Source organism: Suricata suricatta, chromosome 2 (assembly GCF_006229205.1).
Source record: "Suricata suricatta isolate VVHF042 chromosome 2, meerkat_22Aug2017_6uvM2_HiC, whole genome shotgun sequence".
Lineage (NCBI taxonomy): Eukaryota > Metazoa > Chordata > Mammalia > Carnivora > Herpestidae > Suricata > Suricata suricatta.
Window position 1 is genome coordinate 134,649,343 of NC_043701.1, and position 19,451 is coordinate 134,668,793.

The 19,451-nt window shown below is 37.5% G+C and overlaps 1 protein-coding gene and 1 pseudogene across 3 annotated transcripts in view; both read right to left on the bottom strand.

Annotated features, from left to right (window-relative positions):
* Window positions 1-19,451, bottom strand: part of P4HA1 (prolyl 4-hydroxylase subunit alpha 1) — a 79,971-nt gene that overhangs the window by 9,147 nt on the left and 51,373 nt on the right. For all 3 annotated transcript variants that reach the window (XM_029931901.1, XM_029931902.1, XM_029931903.1), the window contains 2 exons: window positions 10,703-10,802; window positions 353-406 (listed from right to left, as the gene is read on the bottom strand). In XM_029931901.1, the coding sequence (XP_029787761.1) occupies window positions 353-406; window positions 10,703-10,802 (154 nt within the window). The remainder of the gene's footprint in view (window positions 1-352; window positions 407-10,702; window positions 10,803-19,451) is intronic.
* LOC115304082 lies at window positions 13,104-13,716 on the bottom strand (annotated as a pseudogene).

The window sequence follows — 19,451 nt, forward strand, 5'->3', positions numbered from 1 at the left end:
CTGTCAGTCCCCAAAGCTCTAGATTCCTGGAGGCAAATGCCTTCAGCTTCAGCTGCTTTGCCCAGCGCCAATTTAATTTTAGTTTCTAGGTTTTCTTTGTTCATTTTGCTTTTGGGAATTTCCTTTACATTCTTCCAGTCTCAGCAATGCATTTAAAAGTATCCTAAATTTTTTTTAACATCTAGTTTCTCTTTTCTGCTAAAAAGGTTTTTATACAATGCAATTTGTGGAAGCATGGTGGAATAGACAAACAAGCTATTAATTTTTACTACTAAAAGAACAGAATTAACATGTCATGTCTAAGCTTCAGTTAGAACTCCTACAGTCTCCTTTTTTTTTTTTTTTTACTTACCCGTGCAAAATCAAAATGGGGTTCATACTGTCCTCCAACTCCGTAATTTGCTACCTGAAGAAGAAGAAAGCATCCATTAAAAAAAAATCAAGATGACTATTAAAAATCTATAAGCCCTATTTTGGCTTCTTACATGATATGGTTAGGTACTTTTAGAGAAATGAGAAGCAAAGCAGTTGAAATCAATGAGAGTTCCTAAGGAACCAAGGATAAAAAACTAAGGATAACTACTCTATATTTTAGAACCTTAGTTAATATGTTTTCATTTAGCAAATGTTTGAGGTACATGTTTTCCTCTAATATATACCTTAAACTAAAATTTGAATTAGAATTTTAAAATTAAAATGTTTAGAATTAAAATTTTAAGAGAGACCTAATGGAGAACCAGGGGGAACGGAGGAGGGAGAGAAAGTTGGGGAGAGAGAGGGATGCAGAACTTGAGAGACTATTGAATGCTGAGAATGAACTGAGGGTTGGGGGGGAGGGGGGAAGACAGGTGGTGGTGATGGTGGAGGGCACTTGAGGGGAAGAGCACTGGGTGTTGTATGGAAAACAATTTGACAATAAAATATTATGGAAAAAAAATAAAAAGCAAAAAAAAAAATTAAAATTTTATAGAATCAGAATTTTGAAATCTTTATTATTATTTTTTACTACACACTTTTCTTCGAAATTTAAATCAAGACTCATGTTTTCCAAAGCCCAAAATTCTGGGAAAGTCCCAATCAATTTTAATAAAATATCTTCCTACAATTCCAAATAGTAATGACAATGTCCCAGTGGGAAGTAGCAACAGGGAGTAAGAAAATTATCTGCTGGACTTCAAGCTATATTACGAAGCTGTAATCATCAAGACAGTATGGCACAAAAAAAGACACTCAGATCAATGGAAAAGAATAGGAAACCTAGAAATGGACTCACAAACATATGACCAAGTACTCTTTGACAAAACAGGAAAGGATATCCAGTGGAAAAGACAGTCTCTTCAGCAAGAGGTGCTGGGAAAACTGGACAGTGACATGCAGAAAAATGAACCTAGACCACTTTCTTATACCATACACAAAAATAAACTCAAAATGGATTAAAGACTAAATGTAAGGCAAGAACCTGTCAAAATCCTCAAGGACAAAGCAGGCAAAAACCTCTACGACCTTGGCCACAGAAACTTCTTACTCCCTTGTCTCAGGAATAAGGGAAACAAAAGCAAAAAGGAACTATTAGGACCTCATTAAAAGAAAACACTTTGCACAGCAAAGGAAACAATCAGCAAAACTCAAAGGCAACCAACGGAATGGGAGAAGATATTTGCAAATGACATAGCAAATAAAGGGTTAATATCCAAAATCTATAAAGAACTAGCAAACTCAACACCCAAAAAACAAATAATCCAGTGAAGAAATGAGTAGAAGACATGAATAGACACTTCTCCAAAGAAGACATCCAGATGGTCAATAGTCACATGAAAAAATGCTCAACATAACCCAACATCAGGGAAATACAAATCAAAACCACAAGGTGATGCCACTTCACTCCTTCAGAATGGCTAACATTAACAACTCAGGCAACAACAGATGTTGGCGAGGATATGGAGAAAGAGGATCTCTTTGTACTGATGGCGGGAATGAAAACTGGTGCAGCCACTCTGGAAAACATTATGGAGGTTCCTCAAAAAATTAAAAGTAGAACTACCCTATGACCCAGCAGTTGCACTACTAGGTATTTTATCCAAGGGATACAGCTCTGCTGTTTCAAAGGGGCACATGTACCCCAATGTTTATAGCAGCACTATCAACAATATCAAAGTATGGGGAAAAGCCCAAATGTCCAACAATGGATGAATGGATAAAGATGATATAGTATATATATGCAATGGAGTATTACTCAGCAATCAAAAAGAATGAAATCTTGCCATTTACAACTATGTGGGCTGTTTATAGTATATATGTAGTATATATATATATAATGCAGTATTACTTGACAATCAAAAATAATGAAATCTTGCCATTTACAACTAGAGGGTATTATGCTAAGCGAATTAGTCAGAGAAAGACAAGTATCTTATGACTTCACTCATATGAGGACTTTAAGATACAAAACAGATGAACATAAGGAAGGGAAGCAAAAATAATAGAACAGGGAAGAGAACAAAACATAAGAGACTCAAATATGAAGAACAGAGGGTTGCTGGAGGGGTTTTAGGATGGGAAATGGGCTAAATGGATAAGGGGCATTAAGGAATCTACTCCTGAAATCATTGTTGCATTATATACTAACTTGGATGTAAATTTTTAAAAAGTGTCTGGTCTGAGTTTAAATTCTAGCTTTGTTAGTTACAATATATGTAACTCTGACTACAATCTCAGTTTTCTTATTAATAAATTAAGGAGAATGATGCCTTCCTTAGCTCCCTCATTGTATCCCACTATGATGCAATAAAAGGAGAATGTAATTTTTTTTTAAGGAGAATGTAATTTAAAGAGCACTTCCAACAAAATGAAAGAAAGAAGAACATAATTAAACAAGTCCTATGTGAATTATATTACTCTGGATATTTTACTCCTTATAGTGAAGACCCATTGGGTTGGTAAGTAGAACTGTACCACACAGCCTGAAAGATTCTGTGGAAGTTAAGCAGATGAGAATAAACACAAATGAGCAAAGAAAAAGATACAGATAAGACCTTTTAATAATATAATGAATGCCAAGGAAACAGAGAACCATGAATGGCAACTTAATTAAGCAAATTTAAATATAGGCAATCCTGCTTTTGCACTGTTCCAAAAGGCACAAATCTAATGGTTTAGCTACTCATTAACACCAGACTCCCAACACAGTTTAAATTTATGTTTCACCAAAACATATTGACTGTAATTACATTAAGTACAAATTGTCACTGCTAGCACTTTAGTCCACAAATTACTAGGTAAATAACAACTGCACATCATGATCAGTGACCAATCATATTACTTCTTTCAAAGTCTATCAGTGACTGGTCACTATGCATCTGTTAGTCAATTCATGCAGACACCAAAGTATGTAGTTGTCCTGCCTCCTTATCTCCCAGTGAAAATTCATGTGATATTTTACAAAAATGGATTGCTGGAAGAGGCAAGTGGCTAACAAAGATAATGTACAGCAGAGAAAAGGAAAGTAATAATGCTGTAAGTAAAATTCAAATCAAACTTAAATGGAGATCTAGGAAAAAAATGACAAGGGCAACGCTTCTACTTGTGCAGATCAAGAAACTCTAGCTATGCAGCCAGAGAACTTTGTGAAGGCAAACTTACTGACATAAGGAAAGTGACTGTGATGGAAAGTATAAAGAAGTCTTGGAGAAGGTGATGTTGTAAAAAGAACATCTTCACAATAATTTAAAAAAAAAAAAACCAACCTCAGGGATACTTAAAATTAAAAGCACAAAGGAAAAAATGTTGAAAACTGATCCAAACTTAGAAGTATGACAATTTGCAAAGGCAGAGAAAACACATTCACTCTGTATCATAAATTTCACAATGAGGGTTTTTTTTTTTAATTTGAGAGAGAGAGAGAGAGAGAGAGAGAGAGAGAGAGAGAGAGAGAGAGAGAGAATCTTAAGCAGATTCCACACTCAGCATAGAATCTGATGTGGGGCTCAATTCCACAACCCTGGGATCATGACCTGAGCCAAAATCAAGAGTTGTACACTCAACCAACTGTACCACCCAGGTGCCCCAAATTTCACAATAAGAAGGAATGTTTACACTATCCTTGATAAGTATTTACAAAGATATAAAGCACTTTAATTCTCAATATTTATAATAAAGATTACCAAGACAATTCAATAGGGAAAAATAGTTTTTAAATACATGATGCTGGGACAATTGGACATCCACATGAAAGGAATGAAGTTGGACCTCTACCTCATGTCATATACAAAAATGGACTCAAAATGGATCAAAGACCTGAATGTAACAGATAAAATTATAAAACTGTTCAGGAAAAACACAGGTATAAATCTTTGTTACCTTGCGTTAAGCAATGGTTTAAGTTATCTAAAGCACAAGCAACCAGGGACTTCTGAGGAAGATGGCGGAATATGAGGTTCCTAAGCTCACTTCATCCCACGGGGAAACATGGAAGAAGGTAGGAAGGGCTGGGATGTGGTAGGGAGCCAAAAAGACCTTGAAACTGCCTGTGGGAAGGAGGGAGGGAAGCAGTGGAGTGCGGAGGGGAGAGGGGCAGACCTCCACACCAAGCCCCTGCATGGGCGAGATGAATCCCTAAAACATCTGTCTTTGAGAACCAAAGGGGAATGGATTATCAAGTTCTTGTAATCAGTGGGCTTACCACCTGGAACTTTAAAAACTGGCAAGCTCAGCTCTGGGAGAGGCTGAGGGCAGGAGGAAACAATCTCCGCCCTTAAAGAGACAGCTGACATATGGCATAAAAGAGGCAGTTTGAGAAGCTCCAGCCCTCTATTCCAGTCTGGGCAGTTTTCCCATGGTCTGCAAGCTCTCTCCCACAGCAAACCAGTGCATATCTTGCAGGTACCATGAACCCCAGCGTGCTTTCTCTTGCAGACCTGCCTCTCCAATACACCCCTGGCCAGAGTCCATCCAAAGCAGTACCAGAACCCTGACAATGTTCAAGTAACGCTAACAGGGACCTCTACTACTCCAAAGTGACTCCCACCCCAGGGAGAGATGAAGAGAAACACACACACACCAGTTCGACTATGGCCCAGCAGTGGGCTGGGGGCAGACATCAATCTGACTGTAAGCCCTTCCCACCAACAAAAGCTTCTCAGGCTCAAAAAGCATCCTGCAATTCAATGCTACTCCATCTCTGGCAAACATGTGGTCTGACTCAACTCAAGCCCAAGGTGGCCCCAGACTAGACCACTAACAAAACAGAGACCAAAACCTGCCCATAGCAGGCAGAGAGAGCCATTGCAGACAACTGGACTGAACGCAATGTGGCTCAGCCACAACAGTAGGGCATGTGCAACACACAAAAAGGACATCCCTGAGTTCTGGTAAACAGGGGACAGTGCACTGCAGGGTACTACAGGACCTCTTTTTCATAAAGCCACTGTTTTCAAAAGTGGAAGACAGGGACGCCTGGGTGGCTCAGTCGGTTAAGCCTCCGACTTCGGCTCAGGTCAGATCTCACGTTCGTGGGTTCGAGCCCCGCATCAGGCTCTGTGCTGACAGTTAGCTCAGAGCCTGGAGCCTGCTTCCTGTTCTGTGTCTCCTTCTCTCTCTGCCCCTCCCCCTCTCACGCTCTGTCTCTCTCTGTATCAAAAATAAATAAAACATTTTTAAAAATTTAAAATAAAGGTGGAAGACATAGCTGACTTACCTGAGAGTTAGACAAAATAAGGAGACAGAGGAATATGTCCCAAATAAAAGAACAGGACAAAATCACAAGAGACTTATGCAAAACAGAGATAAATAATACCCCTGATAAAGAATTTAAAGTAATAGTCATAGAGGCACCTGGATGGCTCAGTCGGTTAAGTGTCTGACTTTGGCTCAGGTCATAATTTCACAGTTTGTGGGTTCAAGCCCTGCATCAGGCTCTGCACTGACCATGACAGCCTGCTTGGAATTCTCTCTCCCTCTCTCTCTGCCCTTCCCTGCTTGCTCACTCTCTCTCAAAATAAATAAGTAAAGTAATAGTCATAAAAATACTCACTAGACTTGAGAATAAAGTGAAGGATTTTAGTGAGACCCTCAACAAAGAGATAGAAAACATTTAAAAAAGAACCAATCAGAGATGAACAACTCAATAACTAAAGTTAACAATACACTAGAGAGATAAATAGTAGACTAGGGGAAGCAGAAGAACAGACGTGGAGGACATAGTAACGGAAGTAATCAAGCTGAACAGGAAAAAGAAAAAAATAATAAATGAAAATACACTAAGGGAACTCAGCAACACCATCAAACATAGGAATGAATTCCCTAAGGAAAAGAGAGCGAGAGAAGGAAGCAGACTATTTATCTGAAAAAATAATAGCTGAAATCTTCCTAATTCTGGGGAGAAAACAGAAATTCATATCCAGGAGGCACAGAGAGCCCCCCAACAAAATCAACAAGGAGGTCCACACGAAGACCTGTAGTAATTTAAGTGGAAAGCAGTGAGAAACAGATTTTTAAAAGCAGCAAGAGAAAACAGTTACATAAAAGGGAAATCTTATAAGGCTACCAATAGATTTTTCAGCAGAAACTCTGCAGCCAGAAGGGAATGGCAGGATATATTCAAAGTGTTGGGGAGAGGGGGGAGGAACCCTGCAAGGCTATCATTCAGAAAAGAGTTTCCAGACAACAAAAGTTAAAGGAATTCATGATCACTAAAACATCCCTCTAAGAAATGTTAAAGGGGACTCTGTGAGTGGAAATGTAAGACCATTAGGAGAAGTCTGAAGAATAGGAAGCATAAAAGAAATAAAATTAAGCTTATCTATAAAAATCAGACAAGGGACACATGGATGGCTCAGTTAGTTAAATGTTTGACTTTGGTTCAGGTCATGATCTCACGGCTCATGGGTTCCAGTCCCATGTTGGGCTCTGTACTGATACCTTAGAGCCTGAAGCCTGCTTCTGATTCTGTGTCTCCCTCTCTCTCTGTGCCCCTCCCGACTCACCTTCTGTCTGTCTGTCTCTCAAAAATAAATAAACATTAAATAAATTTTTTAAAAATCAGTCAAGAGTTTCACAAAACAAAAGGATGTACAGTATTACACCATATATCTAAAATGTGCAGGGGAAAAGGAGTAAAAACTTAATGCTTTTAGAATGGATTCAAACTTGGGGCACCTGGGTGGCTCAGTTGGTTAAGAGCCCGACTCTTGATTTCAGCTTAGGTCATGATCTCAAGGTTCATAAGTTCAAGCACTGCATTAGGCTCCATACTGACAGTGTGGAGTCTGCTTGGGCTTCTCCCTCTCCCTGCCCCCCAACCCCCTCTCTCAAAATAAAAAACTTAAAAAAATTTTAAGGGGCACCTGGGTGGCTCAGTCCATTGAACATCCAACTCTTGATTTCAGCTTAAGTCATGGTCTTGTAGTTCATGGGTTCAAGCCTCACATCAGGTTCTGTGCTGGCGGCATGGAGTATGCTTCAGATTCTCTCCCCCTCTTTCTTTGCCCTCCCCTGCTCATTCCCTCTCTCTCTCTCTCTAAAAATTTTTAAATTTTTAAAAAAATTTAAAGAATGTGTTTTAAAAAGAATGGATTCAAACTTCACAAACTTAAGTGACCATTTACTTAAAAAGGTTGTCGTATGCATATAATGTTATATATAAACCTCATGGTAGCACAAATCAAAAACTGGTAATAGATATGCAAAAAATAAAGAGAAAAAAATCCTAGTTATCACTAAAGAAAGCCAGCAAACCATGAGAGAACAAAAAAGAAATGCAGTGGCAACCATAACACAAGTAACAAAAATGCAATAAATACATACCTCCCAATTATTCTGAATGTAAATGGACTTAACACTCCAATTAAAAAAACAGAGGATGATAGAATGGCTTCAAAAAGCAAGATACATCTATATGCTGCCTACAGGAGACTCATTTCACACCTGAAGACACATGTAGATTGAAAGTGAAGGGATGGAAAAGCATTGTTTTCAGATGACATGATACTATACACAGTAAACCCTGAAGACTCCACCAAAAAACTACCTGACCTGATATATGAATTCGGTAAGGTCACAGGATACAAAATCAATATACATAAATATGCATTTCTAAACACTCTTAATGAAGTAGTAGAAAAAATTAAGAAAGCAGTCCCATTTACTACTTAACCAAAAATAATAAAATGCCTAGGAATTAAGCTAACTAAGGATGTGAAAGACCTGTATTCAGAAAACTATAGATCACTGATGAAAGAAATTGAAGATAACTATAAAACACTGATAAAAGAAATTGAAATGAAAAAACATTCCATGCTCATGAATTGGAAGAGCAAATATTGTTGCAATGTCCATATTACCCAAAGTAATCTACAGATTTAATGTAATCCCTATCAAAATGCCAGCAGTGGTTTTTTTTCTTTTTTTTACAGAACTAGAATAATACTAAAATTTCCACAAAAGACCTCCAATAGCCAAAGGAATCTTGAAAAGAGCAGCTCTTTGCAAATGACATATCAAGTAAGGGGTTAGTATCCAAAATCTATAAAGAACCAGCAAACTCAACACCCAAAAAGCAAATAATCCAGAGACGAAATGGGCAGAATACATGAACAGACACTTCTCCAAAGAAGACATCCAGATGGCCAACAGACACATGAAAAAATGCTCAACATCATTCATCATCAGGGAAATACAAATCAAAACCACAAGGTGATGCCACCTCACACCTGTCAGAATGGCTAACATTAATAATTCAGGCAACCACAGATGTTGGCGAGGATGTGGAGAAAGGATTTCCTTTGCACTACTGGTGGGAATGCAAACTGGTACAGCCACTCTGGAAAACAGTATGGAGGTTCCTCAAAAAATTAAAAACAGAACTACCATATGACCCAGCAATTGCATTACTAGGTATATATCCAAGGGATACAGCTCTGCTGTTTTGAAGGGGCACATGCTCCCCCATGTTTATAGCAATGCTAGTGACAATAGCCAAAGTATGGAAAGAGCCCAAATGTCTGTCATCAGATGAGTGGATAAAGAAGATGTAGTATAGGGGCACCTGGGTGGCTCAGTTGGTTGAGCATCCGACTTCAGATCAGGTCATGATCTCACAGTTCATGGGTTCAAGCCCCACATCAGGCTCTGTGCTGACAGCTCAGAGCTTGGAGTCTGTCTTCGGATTCCGTGTCTCCCTCTCTCTCTGACCCTCCCCTGCTCATGTGGGGTCTCTTTCTGTCTCTCTCTCTCAAAAATAAATAAAACATTAAAAAGAAAAAGATGGGGGTATATATATATACAATGGAGTATTACTCTGCAACCAAAAAGAATAAAATCTTGCCATTTGCAACAATGTGAATGAAACTAGAGGGTATAATGCTAAGTCAAAGACTTCATGGATATGTGGAATCTAAGATACAAAACAGATGAACATAGGGAAAGGGAAGAAAAAATAATATAAAAAAACAGGGAGGGGGACAAAACATAAGAGACAAAACATGCAGAGAACAAACTGAGGGTTGCTGGAGGGGCTGAGAGTGGGGAGGATAGGCTAAATGGGTAAGGGACATTAAAGGGGACATTTGTTGGGATGAGGACTGGGTGTTACACATAGGGCATGAGTCGCTGGAATCTACTCCTGAAATCACTGTTGCACTATATGCAAACTAACTTGGAAGTAACTTAAAAACAAACAAAGGACAAGAACAAGTATTTACAAGGATGTGAGGAAATTATAACTCTCATATATTGCCAATGGAATTGTAAAATGTATGGCCATTTTGGAAAACAGTTTGGCAATTCCTTGAATGTTAAACTAAAGTTATCACATGACTCAGCAATTCCATATGTAGAATATACCCAAGAGAATTTTAGATGTTAGTATAAGAACTTGTACACAAATGTTCATAGCAGCGTTAGTCATTATAGCCAAAAAATACAAACAACCAAATATCCTTTAGCTGATCAATATATGAAGTGTGGTCATATCCAAACAATGGAATATTATTTGGGCATGAAAAAGAATAAAGTGTTGATACACTGAAAACATTATGTTAAGTGAAATAAGCCAGATACAATAGGCCACATATCATATTATCCAATTTATATGAAATATCTAGATATGAAATATCTAGGCAAATTCACACACAGAAAGTAGATTAGTGGTTGCCAGGGGCATTAAGGAGAGGGAATGAAGAGTAACTACTAAAACTCCTTGAAGTGATGAAAATGTTCTCACAATTAAATAGTGGTAATGGCTGCATAACCATGTGCATATAAGACCAGGACAAATTTTATTATGTGAATTATATCTAAAAAAAAAAAAAGAGAGAGAGAGAGAGAGAGAGAGAGAGAGAGAGAAATACATTTAAAAAAAAGAAAGAAAAAAAGTCACCTGACAGGCTCAGGAATGAAAAAAATTATATGGTGCTTAATAAATATTGTTACATATTGTTCATTTCCCTATAAAGTTATACTTAACAGTAAGAGTTTTTAATTTTTTTGTAAAGAATTTTGGAGATCACAGATATTCATAGTTTTTGCCATTGATTAAGATCACTTCACATGGTCTCAGCTTGCATATTCACTTTTATGGTCCCAAACTACTCTACAATACCTGTACAGTGCCTAAACAGTGTTAGGAAATCTCATCTGAAGCATCTTTTGAAAAAGTGTAAAGAAATAATGTGATAGCATATAGTTTAAGGACAATGTGATTACCTACCTGTAATTCCTCTGCTGTGGAAACATCTAGTCCTGTTAGATCTTGTATTCTCATATTAATTCGAGACACCACAGGGTTTTCATAGCCAGAGAGCCAAGCACTAACAACAAGAAGAAAATATTAGTGTTACTTACAATATATCAATAAGTAAAGACTAATAGCCATCATTTAAAAAGCCATAATATATGGGATAATAAGCCTTTACCTATAGGCATTTAGTTGGCTTGTTTGATATGATTTTTACTAAAGAATGTTATAATTTCTTAAAAATGCTACATTTTCGGGGTGTGCCTGGGAGGCTCAGTAGATGAAGCTTCTGACTCTTGGTTTTGGCTCAGGTCATGATCTCATGGTTTGCGGGATCAGGCCCCGTGTTAGACCCTGCACTGACAGCATGGAGCCTGCTTGGGATCCTGTCTCTCCCCCACTCTCTGCCCCACCACCACTCGTGTGCACATGCTCTCTCTCTCTCTCTCTCTCTCTCAAATAAATAAACCTTTAAAAATGCTACATTTTACAGTTAAGGTTGAAAAAGAAAAAACTAATCTCATTTTTAATAGAATATCTTTGAAAACAAGTGGGATTAACGTAAGAAGGCTATACAGAGCTATCTATATTCAGAATTTTTAAAAATTCGTTAAAAATACATAACAAACTGAAAAGTTTTTCTTTCTAGGTAAGGTATAGGAACTGACTGAGGTGGAGATCATAGGGTTTTTTAGCCTGATCTATATAATGTACATATTTTGTAAGAAAAAATTCATTTTTTAAAGTTTATTTATTTTTGTGAGAAGAGACACAGGGTGAACAGGGGTGAGGCAGAAAGAGGATCCCAAGCAGGTCCTGCACTGTCAGTGCAGAGCCCTACACAAGGCTTGAACTCATGAACCATGAGATCATGACCTGAGCTGAAATTAAGAGTCAGCCACATAACTGATAGAGCCACCCAGGTACCCTTCATTTTTTTTATTCATTATATGACTTCATTATATTACTTGCAAAAATAACAGTAAGTTTTGGGGTGCCTGGATGGCTCAGTCGATTAAACCTCTGACTTCAGTTCAGACTGCCCCTCCCCTCTTACTGTCTCTCTCAAAAATAAATAAACATTAAAAAAAATTTTTTAAATGACAAGTTTTTAAAAGGTATCCAAACACACCCAGTAAGATGACTATAATAAAAACAGACAGATGGACAATAACAGGTGATAGTGAGAATGTAAAGAAATCAGAACCCTCATACATTGCTGGTAGGAATGTAAAATGGTAAAACCAGTTTAGAAAACAGTTTGGCAGTTCCTGAAATTGTTAAACATACAGTTACCACATGATCTAGAAATTCCACTTCCAGTCACATATCCAAGAAAAATTAAAACATGTTCATACAAAAACGTGTTCATGAATATTCATAGCAGCATTATTAATAATGGCCAAAAAATTGAAATAATCCAAATATTCATCAACTGATGAGTGGATACATAAATGTGATCTATCCATATGATGGATTATCGTGCCATGAAAAGGAATGAGGTACTGATACATGCCGCAACATGAACAAACCCCGAAAGCAGTATGTTAAGTAAGCAAGATACACAAGGCCTCATATTTTGAGTCCATTTATATGAAATACCCAAATGGCAAACCAACAGATACAGAAAGTAGATTAGTGATTGCCAGAGGAGGGAGGAAATGAGGAGTGACTGCTAACAAGTACAGGCTTTCTTTCTGAGGTGACGGAAATGTTTAGAAATTAGATAATGGTGATGGCTGCACAACTAAAAAGACTAAAACCCACTGACTTATACTTATTTAAAAGAGTGAATTTTATGGTATGGGACCTATAGCTAATAAGTACCCCCAAATTAAACTATCTCCTTTATATATTCTTTTTTCTGGTCTGTCAGCCTTTTCCCTTTACTTCTCTCATCAACCTCTCACTCCACATTTCATCATTTCATCAACATTCTTGCTAAATCCCTAAATTAAACTGGCAAAAATACTATCCTCAATGAATTTTTTTCTCTAAGCTTATCCCTGTGTCACCAAACCCTACTGGATAAAGCCATGAAATAGGGCAAATATGTATTCCCTAAAAATTCATGAACACCAACTTCAAATGGGCCCTTACTCTCCTCTTTTCTACTCTGAATCCCAACCCACCTCAGTTTCCCCCTTCTCTCAGCACCTATCTCCTACTTCAGAGAAAAAAGAAACCATACAATCTACCTACATTTGCCTCTATTGTTCCTTTTAGTTCATCTAGTTCCTTTCTTCCAGTTCCAAAGAGACTTCTCTCCATTATAAGGCTAATCCTCTGCCTTAAATTGTATTATTTTCTGACATTTTAGGAAGCATAATTCATTAGACCTTTTCTTTCTTTGATAATCAACGTTCCTTCTCAACTATGAGAAACAGTTGGTCTTCCTTAGAAAGCTTTTCCCTAGGTTGAAGAAGACAAACAATTTGCTGAATGATTTGATGAGACTATAGGCTTTTCATCATTTCTTAACCCCCCTTAGCCATGTCTCACGCCCACAGCTACATGCACGTCCGCTTTCTCAGCAGCACTAGCCTCTACGGCAGTGTGTCAAAAACAAGTTGTTGTTGACTGAGCATTCAATGCTACCTGCAGTCTGTCAGTACCTCTCAGGCTCCACTTCCTGCCCAACCCTGGCATCAAGGTAACTATCAACAGGCTCAGAATATCTTCCTCTGTAAAACGTGCTGGTCATAGTTTCTATGTCTCTATGCTCTCTGAAGAATAGTCGCCTTCATTCCAGCTTCTCTCCATTTCCTAACTGCTGGAACTACATCTTCAAAGAATGCTGCTTTCATTCTCCCAGCTGTAAAATGCTGCCTTCTGCATGAAGACGTGCAGCTGTTTCAATACCATGGTCTTTCCATCCAGAGACATCTGCCAGCACATATCATCCACCACAGCCTGGGTCATCTACTGCGATCATCCACCCCATTCCCAGATGTTGCAGACGTCAAAACACTTTACCCTGATGGGAATCAGGGTAATCAGGCTCTTTAGCCTGTTACCTCAAAAGATTGAGGTCCTGTTGACACTCTTCTTTCCAAGAAGGAAGAAGTATTTTTGTCTGCAGATAACTCTTAGCATTTTCTTCGATGTAAGAAAATAAATGCTCTTCACGAGAGCAATCAAGCTTGTGGTACTTTTAATATATAACAGGACCGCAGTGATTCTGGTGGGCACCTGCAGATGCTACTATGGGAATCACCCTTGGTTGGAAGAGTAGCAGCTATACCCCCAGAACCATTAATCTCAAAGCTAGCAACTGCTAAAGCACATTAGGGGGAGGCTATCTCCATGCACCTGGAAGTAGAGAAGGCAGCTGCCCCTCATGTTTTTATAGTACCATATATCCTTACTTTGTAGAACTTATCACAGTAATTATATATTAATTTGTTGTTTGATTAAGGTAAGATGTCTTCATTCCACTGCTAGTCCTAAATAAATATAAATTCTGCCTGGTTTTACTCACTACTATATCTGCAGAACCTACTATAGTGCCTGGCACATAGTTGATCTCAAGAAATATTTGCTAAATGAATAAATAAATGAATTCTGGAGACTTCTTAGAACTAATTCAGGGGCGCCTGAGTGGCTCAGTTGGTTGAGCGTCCAACTTCGGCTCAGGTCATGATCTCACAGTTTGTGGGTTTGAGTCCTGCACTGGGCTCTGCGCTGGCAGCTCGAGCCTGGAGCCTGCTTCCGATTCTGTGTCCCTCTCTCTGCCCCTCCCCTGCCCATCTCATGATCTGTCTCTGTCTCTCAAAAATAAATGTTAAAAAAAAAAAAGACTAATTCAGATTTATTCAATTTTGCCATAATTATTTGTCTGGTGATCTCTTAGCAAATTTATATGGACTGGCTGAGTAGAATTCCTCGGTGTAGCAGGAATAGGAAGGATTCAAGAATTTTATTGTTATAAAGGGAATAGCTGATACATATATCAAGAACTTATTTCTCCCAATTCTGACTGCGTTCCTAGGAGAACTAGAACATAATCTAGTATGCTGATGTAGCTATCTTTTGGCTGGCAACAATTTGACAGCTTTTTGAACTTTATAAGCAACAAACTACGGACTTCATTTTTATAGATAACTGCAACATAGGATTGGTAAATATTCTATTAAAATTTCAAACTAGATGCATCCTGATAAGTGTTCCTATCCCATCCTATCACCCTCAGAGAACCTGTCTCCTACTTCTGTTGCCTTCGACTTCCTTCCCTGCTACCAAAAGCATCTATTCTTACCTTTTCCCTTATATTCTGGTAGAAGTATTGTCCCTCAGCCTTACAGAGGCTGGATCTTTTATCTATGGTTTTAAACCTACCCTAACTCCCACAGGCCTCATTCTATCAATCACTGCCTCTCTTTCTATCTTTAATCTGTTCTTTGACAAGAAAAGTTTCCTGCTACCAAGACGACTTTCACCTTTGCTATTCTAGCAAATTGGCAGCCCAGTCTTTCACTTTACACTTTTAAGATTATAAAAGCAAGAAATGTTTGTTATATTCAACAAACAGTCCTGGGGCACTGGATAAACAGATGTGAAAGAAAGAAGTTGGACTCCCTACCTCCCTACCATAAACAAAACAAAACAAAACAAAACAAAAAACAACAACAACAACAAAAAACCTCAAAAGGGATTAAAGACCTAAATGTAAAAGCTAAAATTATAAAACTCTTAGAAAAAAAAAACATAAGTGTAAATCTTTGTGACCTTATATTAGACACTGGTTTATCTAGGACATCAGAAGAACAAGTAACAACAGGGGCACCTGGGTGGCTCAGTTAGTTAAGCATCTGACTCTTGATTTCAGCTCAGGTCAGGATCTCACAGTTGTGGGATCAAGCCCCATGTCAGGCTCCGTGCTCAGCGTGGAGCCTGCTTGGAATTCTCATTCTCTCTCTCTGTCCCTCTCCCCCCAACTCAAAAAAAAAAAAAGTACAAGCAACAACAAAACAATAGATAAACTGGATATCATCAAAATAAAAAACCTTTTGTGCTTCATTGGACACCATCAATAAGGTGAAAAGATAACTCAGGGAATGGAAGAAAATTTCTGCAAATCAAAAGTCTGATGACTTGAGTCTAAAATCTATAAATAACTTATTACCACTAAATTAAAGACAACTCAATATAAAAATATGCAGTGGATCTGAATAGACAGTCTCTAAATAAAATGTACAAATTGCTAATAAGTATATAAAGAGATGCTCAACATCATTAGTCACTGGGAAATGCAAATCAAAACCACAATGAGATAGCACATCACACCCACTAGGATGGCTATAACCATCAAAGAGACAACAACAAGTGTTGATGAAGATGTGAAGAAACTGGAATGCCCCATTCATTGCTGGTTGGATTATAAAATGGTGCTTCCACTTTGGAAGAGTTTGGCAGTTCCTCAAATGGTTAAATATAGAGATACCATATGACCCAGCAATTTCACTCTTAGGTATATACCCAAGAGAAATTTAAACTTATGTTCACATAAGAACTTGTACATGAATTTTCAGAGCAATATTTGTAATAACCAAGAAGTAGAAACAACCCCACTGTCTATCAACAGATGAATAAAATAGATAAAATGTGCTATATTCATACAATGGGATATTGTTCAGCCATGAAAAGGAATGAAATACACATACATCAACATGAATGAGCCTTACAAACATGGTAAGTGAAAGAAGCCAGAGACAAAAGGCAGCATATTATATGATTTTATTTATATGAAATACCCAGAACAGGCACATCCATAAAAACAGAAAGTAGATTAGTGGTCACCTAGGACTGGGCTTAGAGGGGGGTGAATTGTTGCTTGAGTAGTTACTGCTAAGGAGTGAAAATAATTCTAAAATTGACTGTGGCAATGGAGGCACAACTCTCTGAATATACTAAAAGCCACCGAATTATACACTTTCAATGGATGAACTGTATGTATGGTATTTATATATCTCAATAAAGCTACTTAAAAAAGAAATACTTGAGGAGCCTGGGTGGCTTAGTCAGTTAAGCATTGACTTTGGCTCAGGTCATGATCTCACAGCTCATGAGTTCGAGCCCTGAGCCTGGAGCCTGCTTCAGATTCTGTCTCCATCTCTCTCTGCCCCTCCCCTGCTCATGCACTCACTTTCTCTCTCTCAAATATAAATAAACATTAAAAAAAAGAAATACTTATAAAAATTCCAAACAATACAAACATATATGAAGCTCTTTCCTAGTCCCATTACCTTATAGGTAAACACTAGTAACAAATAGCTAATATCCTCTCAACATTTCCCCCTGTATATAAACAAATGTACAGAGAGAATTTTTTTAAAAATAGGAATCTACCAACCCTCCCATCTCCCATATCAATATACACATATACTTTCCTCCTCTGAAAATACTTCTGACATCTTTCCAAGTCAGTACATATAGCACTACCTCAGTTAGAAAAAAATTGTAAAAAATATATAACATAAAATTTACCATTTTAGCCATTTTTAAGTGTATAATTCAGTAGTATTAAATACATTCACAAAGTTGTGCAACAACTATTTCCAGAACTTTCTCATCATCCCAAACTGAAACTCTGTACTCATTCAACAATAATTTGCCATTTCCTTCTCTTCCCAGGCCCTGGTCACCACTAATCCAGTTTTTGTCTGCATGAATTTTTCTATTCTAGGTACCACCTGTAAGTAAAATCACATAGTATTTGTCCTTTTGTGTGTTATTTCACTTATTTATTTTCATTTATTTATTCTCAAGCTTCATCCATGTTGTGCATGTATTGGAATTGCATTCCTTTTTAAGGCTAAATAATATTCTATTATATGGACATATGACATTTATCTATTCATCCATGAACGAACACCTGGGTGGCTTACAACTTCTGGCTATAGTGAATAATGCTGTTATGAACATGGGTGTATAAATATCTGTCTGAGTCCTTCTTGTCAATTTTTTGGGGTATATAGCTAGCAGTGAAATTTCTGGATCATATAGTAATCCTGTTTAACTTTTTGAGGAAATACCACACTCTTTTCCATAGTAACTATATCACTTTCCCTTCCCATTCCACAGTGCTTTTTAACTACTGCTTTTCTTTTTAAAATAAACCATCTTGACAGTTTTTTGAGGAACATAGGTCTAACAGGAGAAACCTAACAGAGGACCATAGGGAGGGGAAGGGGAAGGAGAGTTGGGGAGAAGAGATGCAAAACCTGAGAGACTACTGAATACTGAAAACAACTGAGGGCTGAAGAGGGAGGGAGGAAGGGGGTGGTGGTGATGGAGGAGGGCACTTGTGGGGAAGAGCACTGGGTGTATTATAGAAACCAATTTGACAATAAACTATTAAAAAAATAAATAAATAAAATAAACCATCTTTACTTCCAAAATGACCATGAAGGTGTGTCTATTAAAGCACTGGTTAAATAAAGTTATTTCTACTTTTTCTCTATTACAAACAATAATATAATGGAAATTTTTGTATATCTTTGCATACTTGTGGGAATATCTCTGTAGGTTAAACTCCTAGATGTGGAACTGCTAGATAACTTTTATATTTTGATGAATGTCAAACTGTTCTCCAAAAAAGTGATTTATACTCCTACCATATGTTTATGAGTGCCCATTTCAGAAAATCCTTGCCAGAATAAATCTTTTTAATTTTTGCTAATCCTAAAAAATATATATTTTTTAATTGTTTAGATTTTTAAAAAAAATTTAAATTGTACTTCTTGTTATACCGTAAATGATCTGAACAGAAGGTCTGAGGCTTAGCAGTTAAAGTCCTTAATGTTTAATTATAGGTTAAAAAAATAAACTTTTGGGGCACCTGGGTGGCTTAGTTGCTTAGGTGTCAGACCCTTACTTTCGGCTCAGGTCATGATCTCACAGTTCTTGAGTTTGAGCCCAGCATCAGGCTCTGTGCTGACAGTGTGGAGCCTACTTGGGATTCTCTCTCTTTCCCTCTCTCTCTCTGCCCCTCCCACAGGCTCTCCCTCTCTCAAGTAAACTTTAAAAAAAATAAACTGTTATCCTAATTGTGGTTCTTTTATAGTCACTAGAGAGGAAAATAAATTCTACATATGCATGTTACTTCACTTATAATTTGACTTTCATGCGAAAACCTCTCCAAAATATAGTAGGATTTTCTTTAGCTGGAGAACTCTTTACATTTAAAGCATTTTATTCATCTGGATCCCAACTGCTAATCTGTCTTCAGCAACATTATTATAGAGTTATCATGTACTCTAAGATATCAGCCCTAAATATAGATTGTTGTAACTCTGCTAAAAAATTCAGTGAAAACAACCATGATATTGTAATATATATTGTCTATTCCTTAGGATCTGGAAGTCTTATCCCTGCACTATCTTAAATCAACAGAAATCAAGGTTCTTTCTTCTAAGTACTCAGTGTTTTTCAACCGAGTTAGAACATAAAATTACAGTATTTTCTGTAACAGGATAAGTCATTTGAAGAACATTTCTTTATCTTTTGTACAACTGTAATTGAAATTGTTGGGGCACCTGGAAGTCTCAGCTGGGAGACTCCAGCTCAGGTCATGATCTCATCATTTGTGGGGTCAAGCCCCACATTGGGCTTTCTACTATCAGCAGAGAGCTTGCTTCTGATCCACTGTCTCCCTCTCTCTCTACCCTTCCCCTGCTCACTCACTCACTCTCTCTCTCAAAAATAAACACTAAAAAAAAAA